Raw genomic sequence first — 24072 nt, forward strand, 5'->3', positions numbered from 1 at the left:
CTGTGAGGCAGGAAGCAGAGGCTGATGGTAGGGGGATGTTTCTGTGACTGGAAGTCTGTTTTCAGTGGTGTTCTGCAGGTGTCTACTCAGTGGTATACATTATTTATTTGGACTTATATTTTGAGAGAAGGGTCAAGAATATCACAGATGATAAAATTAATAGGGTGGTAAATATGTGGAGGATATCCACAAACTACAGAAGGATACCAACACTAGTCAGGTGAACAGAGCAGTAACAATTGGAATTCAACCTGGAAAAGTACGAGGTGATGCACTTGAAGCGAGCTAAGAAGGCAAGGGATTATATAATGAATGGTAGAACACTAAATAGTATTGAAGATCAGAAGGACACAGATTCCTGAAGGTAGCAGGACAGTTGTCGAAGTGGTGAAGAGAGCATACTTTATTTGCTGAGTCACAGGACTCAAGAGCAAGGAGGTTATCCTGGAACTGTATAAAGTACTGGTTTGGCCACAACTGAAGTACTCATGCTGTTCTGACCACCAGATTATAGGAAAGATGTGGTTGCACCAGAGAGGTTACAGTGGAGATTTACTAGAAGGCTGCTTGGGCTAGGGAGTTGGAGCTATGAAAAAGAGATTGGATAGGCTGGGAACGTTTCCTCTGGAGCACCAAAGGTTGATAGCAGACATGATGGAGGTGTATAAGATTATGAGGGGCATTGATAGGGTGGTAGGAAGGCTTTTTAGATTATTACAGGGATCAATAACCAAGTGGCATACATTTAAGAGGTAGAAAGTGGAAGAATGGATCAGGAGAAATGTTTTCACTCAGAGGGTGGTGGGAGTCTGGAATTCACTGTTCAATAGTGCAGTTTAGCCAGAAACTCTCGTCACGTTAAAGTGGTATTTAGATATTCACTTGCATTGTCTTAGCATTCACGACAATGGACCAAGAACTAGAAAATAGGATTATTGCATTAAAAGCTTTGTTAACCAGCAAGGATATGTTAAACTTATAGTGTCCTATGCTGTAAACGTCCGTGAGTATAAAGCAATGAGGAAGCTCAGTTATTAAGTAACTTCAAGAGAACTTCATAGATTTCAAGTTATGAATAATACCAATGGATATGGGGATAGCAAAGAGATTTGGCAGTATGAGATAGATGATCAGCTATGATCTAGAATGGCAGAGTAAACTCAAGGTCCTTGAAAGACTACTCCTGTTCCTATATTCCTATAAATTCTACCTAGCTACCAGGGTGGGATTTGAACCCATACCCCCAGGTACATTAGCCTGGTCCTCTGGATTACTATTCCAGTGACATTATCATGATTAGACAATTAAGAATGAGACAGTAGAGAAGAGTGCCACCCATCTAGATTGCAACAGAGTATAGGAAGGACTTGCTGTGATCAGCCATCCAAAGACTGCAGGCAAGTAGAGAAGACAAAGGATAGGTTACCTTTGACACAAGCAGATGTTATGTACTGGCTCTTGAATAATTTTTGACTTTGTGGCAGAGACAATAATCTAACTGGAGGGGTTTAAACCTAATGTTCAAGAAGAATGAGCAAAGATTGAGGAGGTGACAATATATTTAAAGATGTTAGCAAGGTCAGATAGGTTCAGAACAGCACAGTGATTTACATGGAGAGTGGAGTAAAGGATCTGGTATTTGAGGGGAGGAAAGATGATGGTTTGAAGGAAGTGTAAACATACTTCAATAGAAGGAGCCTGAAACATGAAGTTGCTCTTATGGTCATTATTAAACATTGCAGGTAATTTGAAAAAGGAGGTCGAAACGCTGGCAATGTTTTCCACTGCTCATTGGCATTTTTGTTCTACTATTTGTAATCTTTCCGTTACCGATGTGATGTAAACACACCTATTGGAGTTAAGGGCAAGCAGCTGAAGGGAAAGAATTGAAAAGCACAGAGAAGTGTTCTATTCCAAAGCACAAGTGCAGCAGACATCAATGCGTACAGCTCAAGCAGGGGAAGTAGGAAGTGTGGTTCAGAAGCATATGGACATAAATGTCACTTGACTCATTTTTAACACAGGTAATTCTTGGCAGTGGGTCAGTCACAAGCAAGACCAGCAAAGGGAATTAGTGGTTGTGAAGTACTTAGATTTTCAGAAGGCATTCGATAAAGTCCGACATCAAAGATTATTGTGGAAAATAGAAGCTCATGGTGTAGCAGCAGCATGTTGATATGGATAGAAGATTGGCTAGCTAACAACAAGTAGACAGTCATCATAAATGAGTCATTTTCTGGCAAGACGTAACAAGGTATTGTGCTGCAAGGATCAGTGCTGTTACCTCAACTGTTTGCAACTTATAAAAATGATTTGGCTTAAGAACCAAAGGGATGTTTCCACTTCAGGGAGAATCTAGTACTGGGAGTCACAACTAAAAAGTAAAATGATTGCCCATTTAAGACCATGAAGCAGAGAAAGCTTTTTCTCACACAGAGTTGTGTGTCCATTGAATTTTCTCTGTAAAGGTATTCGAAGCAGAATCCTTGAATATTTTTAAGACCTATGTAGTTAGATTCTTGACAAGAAACAAATGAAGAGTTATCAGAAGTCAATAGATATCTGGAGTAATCAGATCAACTATTTAATAGCACAGCAGGCTTGAGGGGCCTCGTGTCGAGAGTGTTGCTGGAAAAGCACAGGTCAGGCAGCATCCAAGGAGCAGGAGTATCGACATTTCGGACAAAAGCCCTTCATTAGGAATGGGTACTCGTTGAGGGGTCTAGTGGGTATTCCTGCACCTAACAATATAAATCATACTAACCTAACTTGTACATAGTTGCTATCACGAGGTAAACTTTTTTTTTTTAAGAAAATAGTCACTTGCTGTTAGACTATCAAACAGTTTCCTTTTACTACCAAGCAAGCACTGTAGATTCCTATCAGGGAAGAGGGTAATGGCAGCAAGTCTACCAGATAGCTCACAGAACATGAAGAGCAGTTGTCAGGGTTTATCTTACAACACCAGGTAGCCACAAAGAGGCAGCAAAGGAATCAAATTATTTATTTTTGACATTTTCAGCACAGAAGGATTTGTAAAAGAATTGTATTGTCATGCATTCATACATTTAGGGAAAAAAGCATAAAATATAAAAATAAAAGATAGCTGCAAATAAGCTAGACATTGAAGTTTCGGTCCCGTCCAAATCCAAGAAAAATATGAAAGTCATTAATTAAGTGTCTGTTTATGAATGTAATGGGATAAAAGAGACAGAAAACACTCACTGACAGCCAGGCGTTTAAATTGCAAGCTTCCTCCTAGACTCATAAAGGTAGGACATAGGAGAAACATTTGAAGGTATTTTGTTAGCTCAGGAAAATGGCGCACTGACATAAGGAATTCAATATATCATTCTAATACAGACAAGTAACTTATGGTAATTTTGCATTCTGTCCAATTGTAACTATTGTTCTTTATGTTTTCTTGCTCACTGAGAAATCAAAATGTTTAATTGCTTGTTCTAGCCTCATCTCACTGAACCACAAACTATCGATCAACTGTAAAATTTGACAGGTACACATCACAATTCCTGAAAAAGAGGTAACACACACTTTGCACGTCAAAGGATTAAGCAAGTATTGTGCAAGTTGATATTGAGCAGTCAACTCCAGTATATGATGGACAGAAGATATAGTTGTCACTAAACCCAGGAAGATATCTACTGAAGACGTAAATTTTGAAAAGTCATTTTCACTTTCTTCTAGGTACTGATGTTAATTTTTCTGCACAATATAAGAAATACTGCAATCTATGTCTAAACATTTTCATTGCTTGTAATTTAGGTGACCCCTGTCCTCTAACATGTTTCCCACATTTTCTGAACTTTGCTAAGTATCACCAGTCGGTGGCAGCAAAGCCAACTTTTGAGCTAGCCAGAGTACAGAAAGAATATGGTTAAAAATCACATGACACCAGGATATAGTCCAACAGGTTTATTTGGAAGTACTAGCTTTTGGAGTGCTGCTCCTTTATCAGGTAGCCATGAGTTCAGTACCCATGAAGATGACCTCAACCGGCACCTTGGGTTCATGTCACACTACAGGTGACCCCACTACACTATACATTCTCTCTCTCGCTCTCTCTCTCACACACACACACACACTCTTACATACTCTCACACAGACCCTCTCTCATATACACACTTTCTCTCAGACAAATACATCCTCATATTCACACCTACACACACAGCCTCTCACAGGCTGATACTTTATCACAATCACGCACATACTCTACCAAGCACATACACATGCAAACACAAACTCTCGCTCTCTTCCCACCCCCATATACACAAGCACACTCTCTCTCCCTCACATGCACACACACACATATATAAGTCTATGGAGTGAATTTGTATTTGCAGAATTGTAATTGCAGATACATTCTATTTTGTTCAAAAAGTACACAATCTGTAGGCAGTCAATCCATATAACGTTTTATAAGTTCCTACTTTAGAAATAGAATCAGTCTGACTCAAGACTGGGATACAGACAGACTCTAACTTCACACCCTTCATGCATTGTTTGAGCTGAGATGTCACTTTTTTTTATAAAACCTTAAGTTATCTCGAGAATATGACTTGAAAGAAGTTCTGGGATTTACATACTAATGAACTGAAACCTGCAACCCAAAATAAAAGATTGAAGACTTACCAGCAATCTAGGTTTATTCAATATATCATATCAGTTGCATAACACTGTGATCTTTTGCTATAAATTCTGTGACTTATGATCCTGCTCCATAGCTTCATGATGAAGGAGCATTAGTACTTCCAATACAAGTCTTGGATTATAACCTGGTGTGGTGTGATTTTTAATGTGACTTTGTCCACTCCACTCATACTCCGGCACGTCCAAAGAAAGAATATGCACCATGGCAGATCTGGTTTATAAAGAATGCATTGTTCATTTTGCTCTATGTTTGAGGGTGACATGGTGGCTCAGTGGTGCGCACTGCTGCCTCACAGTGCAAGGGATCTGGGTTCAATTCCAGCCTTGGGTGACTATCTGTTGGAGTCTGCATGTTCTCCCCGTGTCCATGTAGGTTTGCTCTGGTTTCCTCCCATAGTCCAAAGATGTGCAGGTTAGGTGAATTGGCCATGTTAAATTGCCCATAGTGTTCAGGGATGTGTTGATTAGGTGCATTAGTAGGGGTAGGGAAATGGGTTTGGATGGGTTACTCTTTGGAGGGTCAGTGTGGACTTGTTGGGCCAAAGGGCCTGTTTCCACACTGTAGGGATTCTACGATTGTGATCTGAAATGGGAAAGAACTACTTTAGAATTGAAGGGTTGCTGCACTTTTTACAAGCGTAATACCTGACACTAATTTTAAGTGCTGTTTATACTGCATTTTGTTCAAATGGTGTGGGTAAGGTGTGCAGACAAGTTGGAGCCAAAGGCTGTGGACGAATGAAAATTTGGCTGGTAACAAGTAGCTGACATTGGTCTGCGGGTCTAGTGATCAGTTATAGATGAAAAAGATGTTCTGCCTGCCAACATCAAGGAGATTGGCTCCCAGTAAAAGAACAGTTGCGGGTGTAAACAAGATAGACAGAAGCTAATGAATCTCTTCATGGGCAGGAGATGCCACTTTTTTCTGCAATAAACAGCTTAAGCCTGAAGAAAGCCAGTTTATTTTGTCCCCTCTTGGAGTATTTGCTCTAAACTTAACCAGTGAGCCAGCGAGCAAGTGAACGTACCTGGAGAAAGAAGATTGAAAAATGACATCCTCCCTGGTGGTCTAGTGGTTAGGATTTGGCACTTTCACCTATGTGGCCCGGGTTCGATTCCCGGTCAGGGAATGTCTCTTTAAGGGGTGGCTCAGTGGTTAGCACTGCTGCCTCACAGCACCAGAGACCCGGTTCAATTCCCCCCTCAGGCAACTGTCTGTGTGGAGTTTGCACATTCTCCCTGCATCTGTGTGCTCTGGTTTCCTCCCAAAGATGTGCAGGTCAGGTGAATTGACCGTGCTAAATTGCCCATAGCGTTAGGTGCACTAGTCAGGGGTGAATGTAGGGGAATGGGTCTGGATGGGTTGCTCTTCGGACAGTCAGTGTGGACTTGATTAGATTAGATTCCACTACAGTATGGAAACAGGCCCTTTGGCCCAACATGTCCACACCGATTTCAGTTAAAAAAAACAGCTTCAGCAGGAATCTCCTTTGTTGGGGCTCCCAGTGGTAGATTTTAACTTTAACAGTAGAAAAAGACGATTGGGAATCCATGGAAATAAAAGTTATGGTGAGGGAGATGTGTTAAACTGGGCACCAATTCACCCAATGAATACCCAACTGCTTTTATAAGCAGTAACCAGTAAGATTTGTGCAGACCATCTAAAAGTGCAGAATTGTTGATTGGTATGAGTGATGCCAACTAGTTACCCCATTCATACAACTGCCAGAAGGCATTTTGTCACTACACCAAGCACTGATGAATGGTTGCCTACGAATCCTTCCCTGCTGGTTGTCTCTTTGTTATAATTGAGAGATATGGTGACCTACTGAAAGTCTTTCTCCAGAATGTTAGTTTTTGGTGTATTTGCAGTCTGTTTGGTAAAGAGACTTTTTATTTCATACAGATATACAGTACACTATAGCTGGTTTCTGACAGTTAATATGGTAGATGACTTGGGAAGCCCTAAATGATCCTGACTGATAGACTTTTGTTCCCCCACTCATGCTCTTAAAAAAACTTCTCAGAAACTTAAAGTCATAAACTGTACATTCCCATGATTAATTACCTAACCATTAACTTTGGATAAAACTAATAATTTCTACCATATACTGCTGCACCTAAGCAAGGCCACATTGTATGAGGTAATGGTTTTGATGAGGTTAATGTTTATGTTAAAATGGCTTCATCCATTCTATTGATCACACAACACCAGGTTATAGTCCAATAGGTTTATTTGAAACCACAAGCTTTCGGAGCCCCGCTCTTTGGTTTCAGATAAACCTGTTGGACTATAACCTCGTGTGAGATTTTTGTCTTTGTCCATCCCAGTCCAACACCGGCACCTCCACATCAATCTACTGATGTCATACACAGTTTATGAGTGGAAACAAGAAGTTCAATTCTAGCTTTCAAATGAAGCAAATGTACCTAATTCCAAGGTCCTAGTAATTATGCTAACCAAATATAGTTGTACTTATTGTACAAATAAAAATGTATTATAATACAACAAGCTTCCTTGTTATCTAAGGTCAGTGCGTCTTCAGAAGACACTCCGTTGGTGATCTCTCTACCACTGAATCACTAGACAGGCCAGGATTGGTGGCAGTGAACTATCTCAAACAGAGCTTACCTATATTCTTTTGGAGGTGACAAAGACCAGGAAGTACTAGGAGTGGCCATCCGGGGAAATATCACAGGCTACTCTCTGAAGTGAAAAAATAATAGCCTGGGAAAATGCAGGACCAAATCGCAAGGGAGTTTTTAATGAGTGAGTGTACATAGTCCCTCTAATTCCCAGTAGATTGTGTGACAGTCTGTAATCCAATACAAGCAGACATGCCAAAAAAACACAAACTACTGTGAATATACTGGAGATACAATAACTTAGTACATATTGTATTGGAAAAATAAGGGAATCAGTGGGAAAGCATTTTTGTGGTAGTCATCATAATTTAGATAGACACAATTATGGACAGTATAGGACAGGAGCAAATGTTTTCAACTGGGGATAAGTTAATTTCACTGAGCTGTGGTGATTTGGCAAAAGTTGGCTGGCAATGAAGAAATCAAGTGAGTTCTGAAAAAGTCCAGTGGGTGCCCCGGTGGCACAGTGGTTAGCACTGCTGCCTCACAGCACCAGAGACCCGGGTTCAATTCCTGCCTCAGGCGACTGTCTGTGTGAAGTTTGCACATTCTCCCCGCGTCTGCGTGGGTTTCCTCCCACAGTCCAAAAATGTGCAGGTTAGGTGAATTGGCCATGCTAAATTGCCTGTAGTGTTAGGTGAAGGGGTAAATGTAGGAGAATAGGTCTGGGTGGGTTGCCCTTCAGCGGGTTGGTGTGGACTTGTTGGGCCGAAGGGCCTGTTTCCACACTGTAAGTAATCTAAGTAAAAAGGATGGAATAGAAAAAAACTAGACCACATGACCATCATCACTCACCCAAAAATCACCTCCTTCCATGATGTCAAAAAGCACCTAAGGTAGGATTTTAAAAAAAGTAAAACAGGCAAAACTTGATTAAAATTTAATTCTCACCCTGGAACCAGGCTAGGAGAAAGCCTCTAATTAAATGCAGGCATGTATAAACAGCAGCCTGGTGGGAAGGGCTTCTTCCTTTTTGGGCATCCTGTGCCCACTGGAGAGAACTACTTGCAGCTAATGAGGAACCAATAGGAAGCCAATACCTTTGCCCTCTCAAGTGACTCCTCTGACCTACCAATCCCTAGTTCCAGTGACCATGTCCCACTCACTTGAACTGCGGGCTCTTCATCCTCAGGCCTCCTGAAGGAACCACTGCTGGGACATTGCCAGTACTAAAGCCAACAGCCCTGGTTGATTAGAAGCAAGTCATCTTTTGATAAAGCAAAGTCAAGTTCAATGAAATATATCACATATATATTATATTCCAGATTCAGATTTTTAAAATAGAGTCAGATGGATGTGGAAAAAGTGAGGACTGCAGATGCTGGAGATCAGAGTCAAAAAGTGTGGTGCTGGAAAAGCACAGCAGGTCTCTGAACATTTGAGGTATCTTTGTCTCCATGCATAAACTGTGTGTGACATAAATAGAATGATGTGGAGGTGCCAGTGTTGGACTTGGGTGGACAAAATCAAAAATCACATGACACCGAGTTATAGTCCAACAAGTTTATTTGAAACCACAAGCTTTTGAACATTTGACCTACTGTGTTTTTCCAGCGCCACACGTTTTGACTCAGATGGATATGGGTCAGTTCAGTGAAATTATTTTGAAAAGTGGTCTGAAAGTCATTTGCAAGTGATGTAATATTGAAGAGACAGATATTAGTTCTGTATTTACTTCAAATGAGAAGGATCAATACTTCAATTCGGAAAAGTCATGAGTTTATTTAGAAAGAAGAACAGTTCTACCTCACAAAGAATCATGTTCTTAGTCCAGGGGAAACAGACCATATTCAAAATATTTTAGCTTGTGCTGCTTCTGAGCCATGAGAGTTTGAATAAAAATCTTCAAATATTTCAGAACTGAAAGAATTTAGGCTATTAGAATAGAGAAACATTCATTTAAGCTGGCTCAGAAAGGAATCATAAAATTGTCTTCACAGTCTAAAAGCAAACTGGAAAGAGCTAATTAAGTAAAATCTGGAAGTGTTGAGATAGCAGTGACATTTTTCTGGAATTCAGTGTCTGTAAATGGAAAGTGACGGGGAAACTTTATTTTGCTGTTTGTATCAAGATCTTTCCATTGCTCTGTATATACAGACATTGCTCGTTCTTTTACTCTTGTGGAATATGTTGGGCATGTTGTAAAAAAATCTGCAGCCTTGTGTAAATATATTTCAATGACGAACTACCATGGTAACAAACTGTAAAAATCAAACTTCAATCAAGCCTGATTTCATTCTGGAATCTAACTTGTCCATTATTGCCATCAGCTGGGATCATAATGTATATCTAGCTAGCTTTTGTTTTATAAATAACATGGAAGTTTTATGTATAAACATTTCAGTAAGGTTTTTGAGGACTTTCTACTTGTAAAGTCAAAGCTTTTGGGATCAAAGGAAAAGTGGTACATTGAATCCAAAACTGGTTTTATGGCAGGAAATGATAATGATTGATGGGTGGTTTTATTGGAAGACTGTTTCCAGAGGGGGCTCCACAAGGTTGGTTCCTTCATTTTTTGTGGTATGCATTAATGAACTTAAATACTACTGAAAATAAAATATATTTTGTTGAATCTTTAAGCATCGGGACAATTTGCAAGAAAAACCAATGTAAAGGGAAACAACATTTATACTGCATGAGAGAACACTGCTACTTGGTTAGGAAGTGGATGTTAATTGATAGAGACATTGCCATAGAGAATGTAGCAGTTAGATAATGACAGATTGGTCAAGGCATTATCCTGAGAAATAAACCAAAGAACAGCAGTTATGTATTCCATGGTGTTGAATCAGGTGCAGCCCGTGTATGCATTCATTCTGTCTGTAAAAAAAAACTTGGTAGTTAACTGTCAATCGTCAGCTAACATCTGTGACAATCAGAGTCCATTTCCCTGTTAATCAGCACTCCCCCTCACATAGTATAAATGTTGTTTTCCCATGATTTTGATATTCTTGCAAATTGTCCTGATGACTTCAAGGAAAAAAACCTTTGATAAGTTTGTTTTTTTAAGCAATATTTTAAAGATTTAACTTAAATGTAGTGGAAGATGGAATTAAGAAGTTTTATACATGATGCAAAATTTGGCTATGTGGCAAGGAGAAAAGCTGTTGATTGCAGGAAGATACCAGTGAACCGATCATGTTGTATAAAAAGAGTAGCAATGTAATTCAATCTAGAGAAGGGTGAGATAATACATTTGAAGAAGGCAAAAGGCAAGGAAACATTCAAGAAATGATAGAATGTGGAGATGTGTTGAAGCACAGATGGACCATGAAGTACACATTCATAAATAAGTTTGCAAGACAAGTTAGAAGATGGTTAACAGAGAAAGCTGGCATTTTTCACTTTAGCTGAGGCACAGGGTTACAATAGCAGGGAGTTTATACTACAGCAGTATAAAACATTGTTAAGCCACAGATAGAGTACTGTGTGCAGTTCTCATTAGAGGAAGGATGTGATCGCACTAAGGAGGATGCAGCAGAAACTGGGAGAATTTAGCTTCAAGGAAAGTTTGGTGAGGCAGAGGTCATTTTCTTTGGAACAGAAGTAGTTGAGAGGAGAAATAATTGAGGTGTATAAAATTCGGAGAAGCTTGGATAGTGAGGACACAAGGAATTATTCCCGCTAGTGGGCAGGGGTGTAACCAGGTGCATAGATTAAAACTAATTGGTCAAAGAGTGTTTTCCTTCCCACTCAAAGAGTAGTGCGCCACTGGAACTCCCTACCCAAAGGAGTGATTAAGGCAAAAACCCTCATTGCATTTAAAAAGGTACTTGGCATGATATAACTACAAAACTAATTTCCCAAAAATATTTAAATGGCTATAATGCTACTTGGGATTTCCTAAGACTGTAAAAACACTAAATAAATCCAAGTCAGTCTCTTTTTTTATAAGTAGCATTAAACTGATTTTTTTAAGCACAACCATAATTGCATCGATGATTCTGAGAATTTAGGTTGTGAACTATTGAGCTTTATAGAGAAGGATGTTCTTCTCCAAGTGTATTTTTTTAAAAAAGGGACAAAATACAACTAAACATGAGCAGTCCTAACTGCTTCCAATCATAATAGGAACGGCTGTTAAATAAAAATTTCCTTGCTTTGCCTGTTCAACTTGCAGGGTCAAGATTAGAGTGGTGCTGGAAAAGCACAGCAGGTCAGGCAGCATCCAAGGAGCAGGAAAATTGACATTTCAGGCAAAAGTCATTCCTGACCTGCTGTGCTTTTGCAGCACTACTCTAATCTTGACTCTGATCTCCAGCATCTGCAGTCCTCACTTTCGCCCTGTTCAACTTGCAGTTTGCCTCAGGAACTTTCACAAATTCTCTAATTTCAGGGCAAATCTAATGAACAACCCCACTTAGACTTGCTCAGAAAGCCCCAAAAGAGCTTGAGACAAATACAGACAGAAAGGAAACCTGATGAAATGGATCCTTGGCATTTTAATTCATTATTACACTGAGGAAATACAGATTTCTCACCAAGTAAAGTTAATACTCATGTCTTAGTATAATCATGGAAATTGCTGGAGTAACTCAGCAGTCCTGGCAGCATCTGTGGACAGAAAGCAGAGCTAATACTTCGAGTTTAGTTCTTCAGAACTGATAGGAGCTCTTCGTAATTGTTACTATAAGATTGAAATAGCAGTGGAATACACCTGGTCTAGTATCAAGCTCTCAAAGACTCTGCCTTCGTTACTCCCAGTGAGTATTGGCGAGTACTTTCTATTGTTTTAGGTCTCCACACAAGCAGAGTGCATCAGCTCCAATATTGTATCAGTCTGTTCTAATATGTCATCAAACTATATTTACTCTTCAGATCCGACAGCAGCTAAAGAGAGAAATCAGAGTTAACATTTCAGGTCAAGTGAGCCTTCCTCAGAACCGATGGTAGCTAGGAAAATGTCAGTTTATATTCAGAAGATTATGGGATGGTGGGGTAGAAGAAATAAATAATAGGTGGGAACAGAGCCCAAAGAGAGAGGAGAACAGTTGGACAGACAAGGATTGGGGAACAATCTGGCGAGGAGGGTGAACAGCTATTAAAGGGGATCTCTGTGATGTTCAATGTTCCAAAGACAGCTGCTCTCACTGCATCCTAAGATCCACACTCACAGTCATGCAGCATCATATGCACATACTTGACCTCTCTCTCCAACAGCACCACATCACACTGGCTCAGGGCTGCACCACTCCAAGTTCCACTTCATCCTCCAACTCTTTCACTGTGCAAACAAAAAACTTTTAATTTTCCTTTAAGGCATCAAGGCACACAAGATGCAACAACTTACCTAGGCCCTTCTGGAATGCTCCTCCCCACCACCAATCCCACTTCCTATTGGGTCTTCACGATGCCTCCTGACCTTCCACTCTCCAACGCTGAACGTTCTCTACTCAGCGAAGGTCTCAGTTTTATCCCTCGGTGTCCCCAGCTTAATGAATTTCAGGCACGGCCTGACATTGAACTCTTCTTCTGTCAGCTTCGCCTCCGACACAATCCCCATCTCACAGACACCTTTGCCTACCTCCAACACTCTCCCTGCACCTGGGTCCCTCCCTCTGGCCTTTTTCCTGCACTGAACCTGTTCATTGAGAACTGTCGATGTGACATTGGTCCCTTCAATTTCTCTGCCCCCCCCTTACCCATTCCAATCTATCCTCCCATGAACTGACTGTACTCAGTGTTCTTAGATCCAATCCTGACTTTGTGATTAAGCCTGCCGATAAAGGTGGTGCTGTTGTTGTCTGGAGGAGCGATCTCGATATTGCAGAGGCTGAGTGCCAGCTCCCTCATACCTCCTCCCATCTCCCCCTGGACCATGACCCCATGATGGAACATCAGGCCATTGTGTCAACTACAGTCATCAACCTAATTTCATCTGGTGATCTCCCTCCCCCTCCCTCACTCCCTCCAAGCTGATGGTCTCCCTTTACCTACCTCCTGCCCAAAATTCAAAAACAGGTCTGCCCTGTCCCACAGAACTCATCTCTTCCTACCCTGACTCAGTTTTATCCTCCCATCCAATCCGTATGGGCTTAGATCTGTGATTCCTCTGTCGCTTTACACCAGTTTTGCGGGCTCTAGCCGCTTCCTCCTTACCATGGGCGTGCAATCCCTTCACACATCCATCCCCCACCAGGATGGTCTCAGGGCTCTCCACTTCTTCCTGGTGGAAAGGCCTATACTATCCCCACTCCCCAGTAGCCTCCTCCACCTGGCTGAGCTCGGCCTCACCCTGAACAACTTCTATTTTAACTCCTCCCATCTTCTTCAGGTCAGAGGGGTGGCCATAGGTATGTTCACAGGTTCCAGTTATGCCTGTCTTTTCATGGGATACGTGGAACATTCCTTGTTCCAGTCCTTTTCCAACTCTACCCTCAACTCTTTCTCCGATATATCATCAGTGCTCCTTCCCTCTCTCGTCCGGAATTTGAATAGTTTATCGAATTCACTTCCAATTTCCACACTGGCCTCACTTTCACCGAGTCCATCTTTGACTCCTCCCTCCTAATCCTCGACATCTGTTTCCATTTCTGGGGACAGGCTGCCACCAATATCCACTATAAACCCACCAACTCCCACAATTACCTCAACTACACTTCCTCACACCCTGCTTCCTGTAAAGATTCTATTCCATTCTCCCAGTTCCTCCTTCTCTGTCGCATCTGTTCTGATGATGCCAACTTTGATAAGGGTGCCTCCGAAATGTTCACTTTCTTCCTCAACCATGGATTCCCCAGCACCATGGTCCGATCTATCTCCCGCACTTCGGCCTTTACCCCCCTCTTCCCTCACACAAAAGCAACAGGATCCCCTTCTTCTTACCTACCATACCACCAGCATCCACATTTAGAGGATCATTACTTGCCATTTTCGCCACATCCAGTGAGAAGCTACCACCGGACACATATTCCCCACCCCTTGCTTGCCAGCATTCCACAGGGACCATTCCCTCCAGGACACTGTGGTCCACTCTTCCTTCAGTCCGAACACCTGCGTCCATCCCACCCCCCACAGCGTCATGGCACCTTCCTTTGCAACTGCAGAAGTTGTAACACCTGCCCAATTATCTCCCCACTCCTCAGCATCCCAGGCCCTAAACATACCTTCCAGGTGAAGTAACACTTTACCTGAACTTCACTCAATCTAGTCTACTGCATTCACTGCTCACAATGTGGTCACCTACTTTGGTAAAATGAAGCGTAGACTGGATGACCACTTCACAGAACATCTACATTCTGCCTGCAAAAATGACCCTGAGTCCTTCAAGTTGCCAGACATTTCAACGCACCACCCTGTTCCATGGCCAACATCTCTGACTCAGGCTTGCTGCAGTACTCCAGCAAAGCTCACAACAAGTTGGAAGAACAGGACCTCATTTTCCGTTTAGGGACCCTGTAGCCCTCCGGACTCAATATCATCAATAATTCAGGGCTTGAGCTCTCCCATATCCTTATCCCAACCCACAGATTAGGCCTTTGTTATCACATAGTCAGCTATTACACATAAACCATTGTGTGTAACAGTTCCCATTAATAGCTATTCACCTTCCCAGCCAGATCATTATCCACTCCTTTGTCTGTCCAACAGTTCTCCTTTCTCTTGGGCTCCATTCCCACCTATTGTTTACTTGCTACCAACACCCCCAACTCCCCCCCCCCCCCCAAACACACATACATACACACACAATCTTATGCATGTAAACTGACATTTTCCAACATTACCATCAGTTCTGAGGAAGAGTCATTGAGATGTATAGCATGGAAACATACCCTTCAGTCCAACTCATCCATGCTGCCCAGATATCCGAAATAAATCTAATCTTATTTGCCAGCAATGTTTTGGAAAGAATCTGAGGGATAGGATTTATGATTATTTGGCAAAGCATAGTGTAATTAAAGGCAGTCAGCACGGCTTTGTGAGGGGCAGGTCATGCCTCACAAATCTTATTGAGTTATTTGAGGAGGTGTCAAGACAGGTCGATGAAGGTCAAGCAGTGGATGTGGTGTATATGGACTTCAGCAAGGCATTTGATAAGGTTCTCCACGGTAGGCTCATTCATAAAGTCAGGAAGTATGGGATACAGGGAGATTTGGCTGTCTGGATTCAGAATTGGCTGGCTGACAGAAGGCAGACAGTGATTGTAGATGGAAAGTATTCTGCCTGGAGGTCAGTGTTGACGGCGGTCCCGCAGGGCTCTGTAGTTTTTTATAAATGACTTGGATGAGGATTTTGAGGTGTGGGTTAGTAAATTTGTAGATGACACAAAGGTTGGAGGTATTGTCGATAGTATAGAGGGCTGCTGCAGCGCAACATGGACAGGATGCAGAGCTGGGCTGAGAAATGGTAGAAGGAGTTCAACCTGGATAAATACGAAGTGATGCATTTTGGAAGGTCGAACTCAAATGCTGAATATAGGATTAAAGACAGGATTCTTGGCAGTGTGGAGGAACAGAGGGATCTGGGTGTGCAAGTACATAGATCCCTCAAAGTTGCCACCCAAGTGGATAGGGTTGTTAAGAAAGCATATGGTGTTTTGGCTTTCATTAACAGAGGGATCGAGTTTAAGAGCCGCGAAGTTTTGCTGCAGCTCTACAAGTCCCTGATGAGACCACACTTGGCATATTGTGTCCATTTCTAGTCACCCTACTATAGGAAAGATACAGTGGCTTTAGATAGGGCGCAAAGAAGTTTTACCAGGATGCTGCCTGGACTGGAGGGCTTGCCTTATGAAGAAAGGTTGAATATGCTCAGACTTTTCTCTTTGGAGAGAAGGAGGAAGAGAGGAGATCTGATCGAGGTATACAAAATAATGAGTGGAATAGATAGAGTCGATAGCCAGAGACTTTTTCCCAGGGCAAGATTGACTGGTATGAGGAGTCATTGCTTGAAGATATTAGGGGGAAGGTATAAAGGAGACATCAGAGGTAGGTTCTTTACGCAGAGAGTTGTGAGTGCATGGACATTTAAGCGACTGCTGGACATACACATGGGTAGCAGTGAGTTGAGGGGTGCGTAGGTTAAGTTACTATATTTTACATTAGGATTAAATCTCAGCACCATATTGTGGGCCAAAGGGCCTGTTCTGTGCTGTACTTTTCTATTTGGCCCAAATCCCTTCCTATTCATATCCCTATTTAAATGTTCACTCAACCCGAAACATTAACTCTGATTTCACTCCACAGATGTTGTCAGACCTGCTGAGCTTTTCCAACAGTTTCTGTTTTTTCTTTCTGATTTACAGCATCTGCAGATTTTTCAGTGTTTACTTTATATTTACTACTGACTTCTCGCCATTAACTTTTCCATTCACTATCACTGTCATCAACATTTCCTGTGCTTCCTAATAGTATTCCAACAGAAAGTACTTTTTTTCATGCTATTCATCCCATCACTTTTCTCATAGAATCCCTACAGTGCAGAAGTAGGCCATTCAGCCTACAGAGTCTCCCAAAGAGCATTTTACCCAGATGCTTCCTCCCTAACCTTATTCCCTATAATCCTGCATTTCCCAAGGCTAATCCACCTAATTTATGCATCCCTCGGCACTATGGGCAATCCAGCTAGCCTGTGCATCTTTGGATTGTGGGAGGAAACCAGAGCACCCAGAGGAAACCCACGCAGACACAGCAAGAATATGCAAACTCCACACAGACAATCGCCCAAGGGTGGAGTCAAACCCAGGATCCCTGGTGCTGTGAGGTAGCAATGCTTACCAATGAGCCACCACCACTGGGTATTTTTTCTTGCCAAATTATTTTAGAATATGTTTTGCACCATAAATGTAATCATTTCCAGTCTTCTCCTTCAGTGTTTCGCTTGCAGTACACTCTGCCTTTCTCTAATCTTGTGAATTTCCATATGGCAAAATCTACCCCAATCCTACAGTACAACCTAGCCTATACATTCCAGCAGGGAACAGTGATTAAGATTGGAAGCCTCTGATCAATTTCCCTCTTTAACCAGGCAATGAGATCAGCTAAAAGCGTAGAATAAGAACTGACCTCAAAACTTTCTTGCTCTCACTGGCTCTATATGACAACAGATGTTGCAGCGACTCACTCAGCAACTGGACAATATTTCTACAAACTACAGGATCAAGAAGATGGACTGAGCATGACAAATGTGGATTAATCATCTTAATCTTTCTTTAAAATTGTTTGAGAATTGCATTTGACCAGCTCGTCAATGTCAAAAAGCAAATTTTCTGATCATCATTGGACACATAAGAAAATCTCTTCAGACATCCTACTGTGGTTCATTCTGTTGCTATGAACAGCCACGGTTTATCTGATTTCTTTGTGTTTTACATGTGTTAAATAACTTGCAAGAAGCGGATTTGAATACTTATGAAGGAAAGTGAAACAAAACTGTAGATTTTGATCTGGTTACCACTTAACGAGTCAGAAACAGCTAGTGTTCGACCCTTCAACCAAAAATCAACAGCACACGATCTCTCAATTATGACTTTCATTCCTTTTAGTATGAAAAATGCAGACCCTCACATGTGTCACATGTCTATGGGCCATTACAATATTCCAAGTAACACGTCTACATTGTTCTAACTGAAAAAAGAATCTAGTCCACTACTAAAAAGAGAACCTTCTGAATTTTTGTCCCACTTATTAGTCATCAGATTATTGGCATTTCCAGTGCAAAATATACAATTACATTTATAACTTGTAACTTTTTTTTATTATAGCTGGCAAAATCATCCTGAGGAAGCTACTTTGAGATCTGGTTAGGTTGCTTACTGAGGCACATGAAAAACATCTGAATCCTGCGGGTAACACAGAGAAGCCAGTATGGTTTGCTCCATGAGACAGGAGGCAAACGTCTAAGGAAAGATTAGAGAAAAGGAATCCTTTGAACTTGAAAGACGGCACAGGAATGGGAATATTATGTAGATAAGAAAGACTGTAAGTAAAATAGAGAATGTTGATGAGCATTAAGTGAAATCCATTTTTGCAAGAACAGGTTAAAATTGCCAAAAAGCCAATTCAAGACTTTTTTCAAAAAGCTCTTCTTCACATACAGGGTGAACAATGGAATGATCTTCCAGACATGGTAATGTAGGCAAATGTGTGAATTAATTCCAAAGACAGTTAAATATTGTAATAGAAGAATAATGGATTTCTATAGAATCGTGACCCAAGTTTCTGAAATAGCTTCCATTGTCCATTCTTATCTTTGTAATATAATTTCTTACATTATTACAAGGACTCAATACCTCATTTTAATCAAATCATGTTAAGTTATTGCCTTGCACACAATTGGGAAACTACATTCCATTGTATTTGTAGTTTCCTTGAAACAATGTATTGCTATACATTATATAGAACAATAGCATATATAGGACACTGCAATGCAATAACATATACCTCTGATGTTAAAATTATGTGAATAAATTAGGAGAGTGGAAGTTATTTTTAAAGTTACATCTTTAAGTATTTTTACTGTGGCAGTTTATTATTTACGCTTTGCAAGTCTCCAAGATTCAAGGTCCTTCCACCACTCATCGTCCAACAGCAAAAGACTTAAAACTACTTCTCAGATCATCATTATAGTGAATATAAGGTTAAGTTAATGCTAAGAAAGGGTTCAGATGATTTTGCTGTCGAAGCAACAATATTGGAAAGAAATGTTTACAATGTGCTTTAAGAGGGCAATCAAGCTGTGTACCTGACTTTCATTTCTTCAAATTGGTGAAGTAGATCTTGTAACTCCTTCTTTTTCACTTCATTTTCTTTCAACTCAACATGATATTTTTTAATAGCACGACACCTCTTTGCATCATTATCCCTGAGGAATTTGTCAAACTTCAGGGCTCTTTCTCTAAACTATGGAGGAAAGTCGAAAGAATATTAAATATTATTAATGAGACTATCTATTTGCAGGGAAAATAATTTTGTGTTTAAAATGGTAGAAAACAAAATATTAGATTAATTGACTTCAAATTAAAAAGCCATACTCATTTACTACTGACAATACCAGGAGATAAACAATTTTAGTATTTCACTTGCTCAACCAACTGAAGTGGTGAATGGATTACAAGGAATGCTTGCTGACCTAAACAAAGTTCTCGCAGAGCAGTCAAGTTTAAAGTTCAAATTCATAAACTAGTAATCAACCTAAAATTTTATGTTTTCTTACCACCTGCTCCTTTCTTTCAAATTCTGCCCTCCGCTGGCTAATGGCTTCCATGCGTTGAAGGAACTCTTGCCTTTTAGCTGCAAGTTCTGCATTAACTTGGTCAACTTCTACTTCCTTCTTCAATACCAAAGTCGCCTGAGGTGTCTTCCGGTCACTTGCAAGAATCTCACCGGCTGCCTGAAACAGTAATGAAGTTGAACAGCAAGGCTGAAGCCATGAAAATATCTAAACACAAGGGCCAAAATTTTAAATTTGAGACTTTGAGGTCAGAGAATTGATGTATATCAGTGAAGGTGAAAGTGATGAACAAGCAGAGGTTGGGGCATAAATGAGTACAAATGATAGATTTTTAAATAAGCCAAAGTTTATGGAGGGTGAAAGATGGGAGGCAGACCAAGATAAGTTTTCAATTGTTGCCAAGAGTTTCAGTGGCAAAAGGATTCCTTTATATATGACCAAGAGAAAAAAAAGTCTTGCACTCCATCAGTCTGGCTTGGATTCAGACCCTCACAGATACCAGGATGAGGGCTAACTCATTGCTGCCCAGCTTCTATTGCCGTTCAAGTCAGTTTGGTAATGGTATTTTCCCGCCATTTTCCACTGAAAAATTTGACAGTCTTAAAGAAATCTGTTCTAAAGTTACTTTCAACATGTACCCATACAGGTACCAGATCTAAGAAAAACCAAAATGCCTTGAAAATTTCAATCTGAAATAGAAATAAAAAGAGCTGGAAGGTCTCAGCAGGTAAGGCAACAAGCCTAGAGAGAGGACCAGAGACACAATATCTACCACATCACCTCCTCCTCTCTCAGCATCCAAAGCCCCAAACACCACTTTCAAGTGAGATAGCAACTTACTTATATGCCTTTCTATTTAAGATACAGTAATCACTGCTTATGATGCGCTCTATTGGAAAGACCAAACAAAGACATGGTGATGGCTTTGTGGAACACCTCCATACAATTCCACAAGCATAGCCTTGAACTTCTTGCTGCTTGTCATTTCAATTTTCTACCTTGTTCCAACTCGAAACTTTTAGCCCTTGATCTGTTACAGTATTCCAAATTCAATGTAAACCTCACATAATGTAAGTAATTCATTGTCTGACTGGGCACTTACAACCATCTGAACTCAATAATGAATTCAAAAATAATCAGCCCATCCTTCTGCTCTTAATTTGCTTTGTGTGATTTTTGAAGGGTTTTTTTCTCCACTTTCTTAATCATTTTAATTTGTCTATCCCATCATTCGTGTCTCATTGAGATACATATATTGTTTCTTTACTTATCTTTTTGACTTTTACACTTTTGTCATTTAATCTCTACTGCACTCACTCCGCCACATCAGAGACCTTCCAATTTGTTCTTATTCCCATACTTCCCCCTTTTCCCCTCCTAAAGTTCTTTTGCAGTTCTGACTTTTGTCAGTTATGATGGAAGGTCACAAACCCATTCCAACTCTGCTATACTCTCCACAGATATTGCCTGACTTGTTACATACTTTGTTTTCTTTTCCAGATTTAAGCTGTTTGTCTGACATTATTCAGTTCTAATTTGTTAAAAATGCAAAATTTATAGGATTGTTACATTTTGGGATTGCCTCTTTAATTTAAGATGACATAAGGGTAAGAAGGGGGTCACGTGATCTGTTGGAAATTCAACACCGCAGCTGGGTGATGTGCTTTTTAAAGGTTCAGAGGGAGTCTAGGCTGACTGACTCGGCAGAAGGTGCAAGATGTTCACACCATAGGCACTGGTAAGAGCAGGTGTGCTGACAGTAGGGAGTAATTTTGTCTCCAAGTCTCACAGTGAGATGTTAGGAATGTGGGGCTTTATAAACAGTTATACTTCATACTATCTGTTTAATTCCAAGATAAAGTGGAGTTGGGGGCATCCAGAAGATAGCAAATTAATATGTATACTTGAAAATAGGGTTCATGTGATTCATGTTGCTATGGAGATGGGTTCAAGAGAGGGAAAGGGCCATAGAAAACCATTACAGAGGTAGAGAGCAAGAGAGTTAAGCAAGGATGAGAAAATAAAATGAGATGAGACATGGGTGGCTCAGTAGTTAGCATTGCTGCCTCACAGGGACCTGGATTCGATCCCACCTTCGGGCAACTAGCTATGTAGAGTTTGCACATTCTCCCCATGTCTACATGAGTTTCCTCTGGGTGCTCCAGATTCTGCCAACAGTCCAGATGTGCATATATGGAGAATGCAGGGTTACAGCAATAGGGTGGGTCTGGGTGAGCTGTTCTTCGGTGTAGACTCAACAGGCCAAATGGCCTGTTTTCACACTGTGTAGATTCTATGATTCTAAAAGCAAGGACGAAAGATAAAGTCTTGCACCTTAAGTGGAGAAATAATCTGATTGTTGCTCACCACACAGAATTTGGGAACCCATACTCAGATTGAAGAGACTGAGCTCTTGACAGTTTAAAGGAGGACAGAAGATTTGCCACTTATTCTAGAATAAAGGAAAGTAGATGCCAATTCTGGGATTAGGAGTTTACCAGCTAGAAAAGGAAAAGTAAAGAAGCAAGCCAGTAGGAACTGAGAATAACTTCGGACATAAGTTCTGACAGAATATAAGTGGACACCCAAGGTACAGCATCATATAGATATACAATAGAAAACTGTTAATTATTTTAAAAGCAAAATGTGGATTTATTTTCTGTAGTACAGAGAACACATTTCATACTGAATAATAAACAAGGTCTTAAGACGTGAAATTTCACAGAATACTTAAAGTCAGCCGCCATGTTAATCTCTACAGTTTCATAACAAAGTTAATCAATGTATGACAAGATACAAATGGTCACAATAAAACTTCAACAACCAACACCAAGAGTTGCAGCTATTTATTTAAGACTCCATCTAGAAATTGAAAATCAATTGAAAATGGAGCCTTTGAATGCTATGATGCCTTAATCTACATTCCTGATGGTTGACATTTTTTAAATTTGAGTTCGGGAACTGTTCTGCATAAATCAAAGCAAAATACTGGAAATTATATCCATGATCATTACAGATTTTTTGAAGTCACTACATTAGCAGAAAACAACGTTAGACTAATGTAATTTACTAACTCGTTATTGATCTTTTCAATGTGACATATGGGTAAATGCTGAGCAATTTACAAAACCACAGAATAATGTGGAAAGAAAGAACTTGCCTGTCTGATTATTGGAATGTAATTAACATCTTCATTTTCATACCTGGGGAAAGGATTTAAACATTGCCATTAAAAACAGATAACAACTACAGCTGTTGATTTTAACTTTCAACACTGGACAGAAAACCAGTTTCCTCATTTCCCCACCCCCCACCTTATCTGAGATCCAACCTTCCAACTTGGCACCACCCACTTGTACCTGTCCATCTTCTTTCCCAGCTATCCACTCCGCCCTCCTCCTGACCTATCACCTTTACCCCCAACTTCATCTACTTATCGCATTCTCAGCTACCTTTCCCTCAGCCCCATTCTCCTCCCATTTATCTCTCAGCCCCCTTGGGCCACCCCCATCATTCCTGATGAAGAGCTTATGCAGGAAACATTGATTCTCCCTACTCCTCGGATACTGCTTTTCCAGCACCACACCCTTCAACTCTGATCTCCAGCATCTGCGGTGTTCACTTTCTCCCAGAAAACCAGGGATGCTAAGGACTATATCAAATTGAAAAAAAAATGTTGCAAAGATTAGCGGTAAATCAGAGGATTGGGAAAGTTTTAAAAGCCAACAAAAGTTGAACAAAAAAAAAGGAAAAACAAAATGAAGGCAAACTAGCAAGTAACATAAAAGCAGACAGTAAGGGCTTCTCCAAATGTATAAAAAGGAAGAGAAAGATCATAGTGAACCTAGGCCTCTTACAGAATGAGGCTGGGGTAATAACGTGGACACAAATAGCATTACAAAATACTAAATAATCAAGGGGCTAAGGGGGATTGCGGGAGGGGAGAGGGAACAAACATAAAAATCATTGAAAGAAAAAGTATCAAGGAAACTAACATGTTAAATACCAAGATTAACCCATAGTATTGGGGTAGTCTATTAGCATGGATTAACTAACTAATAGAAAACAGAGCCATAAAGGGAGCATTTACAGGATGGAAATCCATAACTAGTGGAGGGTCATACAGATCAGTGCTGGTTCCATAATTATTTACGATGTATATTCATTACTTGAATGATATAACTAAATGTACTATCACCAAGTTTGTGGATGACAAAAATAGATGGGAAGGCAAGTGGTGAGGATGACACAAAGAGAGACATAGAAAGGTAAAGTGATTGGGCAAAAATGTGGCAGATGGAAAAACGTGAGGTGATACACTTTGGCAGGAAGAATAGAAGAGATGAATATTATTTAAAAGGGGCAAGACTGCAGAAAGCCGCAACACAGAGGGAACTCATGCTTGAATCACAAAAAAGCCAGCATTGAAGTTCAGCAGATAGCACAGATGGTAAATAGACACATGAACGGGAGGTGAACAGAGGGTTAGAAACCATATATAAGCAATAAGTAGCGGGTCTAAATAAGGCTTAGGAATTGGGACAGGCTTGGTGGGCAGAAGGGCCTGTTCCTGTGCTATATTTTTCA

General features: G+C 40.6%; 1 protein-coding gene across 2 annotated transcripts in view; it reads right to left on the bottom strand.

Annotated features, from left to right (window-relative positions):
- The window catches only part of si:ch1073-416d2.4 (coiled-coil domain-containing protein 42 homolog), a 49171-nt gene that overhangs the window by 20893 nt on the left and 4206 nt on the right, over nucleotides 1-24072 (bottom strand). For both annotated transcript variants that reach the window (XM_043697178.1, XM_043697177.1), the window contains 3 exons: nucleotides 22646-22688; nucleotides 19468-19644; nucleotides 18997-19154 (listed from right to left, as the gene is read on the bottom strand). In XM_043697178.1, coding sequence (XP_043553113.1) covers nucleotides 18997-19154; nucleotides 19468-19644; nucleotides 22646-22688 — 378 coding nt within the window. The remainder of the gene's footprint in view (nucleotides 1-18996; nucleotides 19155-19467; nucleotides 19645-22645; nucleotides 22689-24072) is intronic.

This window comes from Chiloscyllium plagiosum, chromosome 10 (genome assembly GCF_004010195.1).
Source record: "Chiloscyllium plagiosum isolate BGI_BamShark_2017 chromosome 10, ASM401019v2, whole genome shotgun sequence".
Taxonomy (NCBI): Eukaryota; Metazoa; Chordata; class Chondrichthyes; order Orectolobiformes; family Hemiscylliidae; genus Chiloscyllium; species Chiloscyllium plagiosum.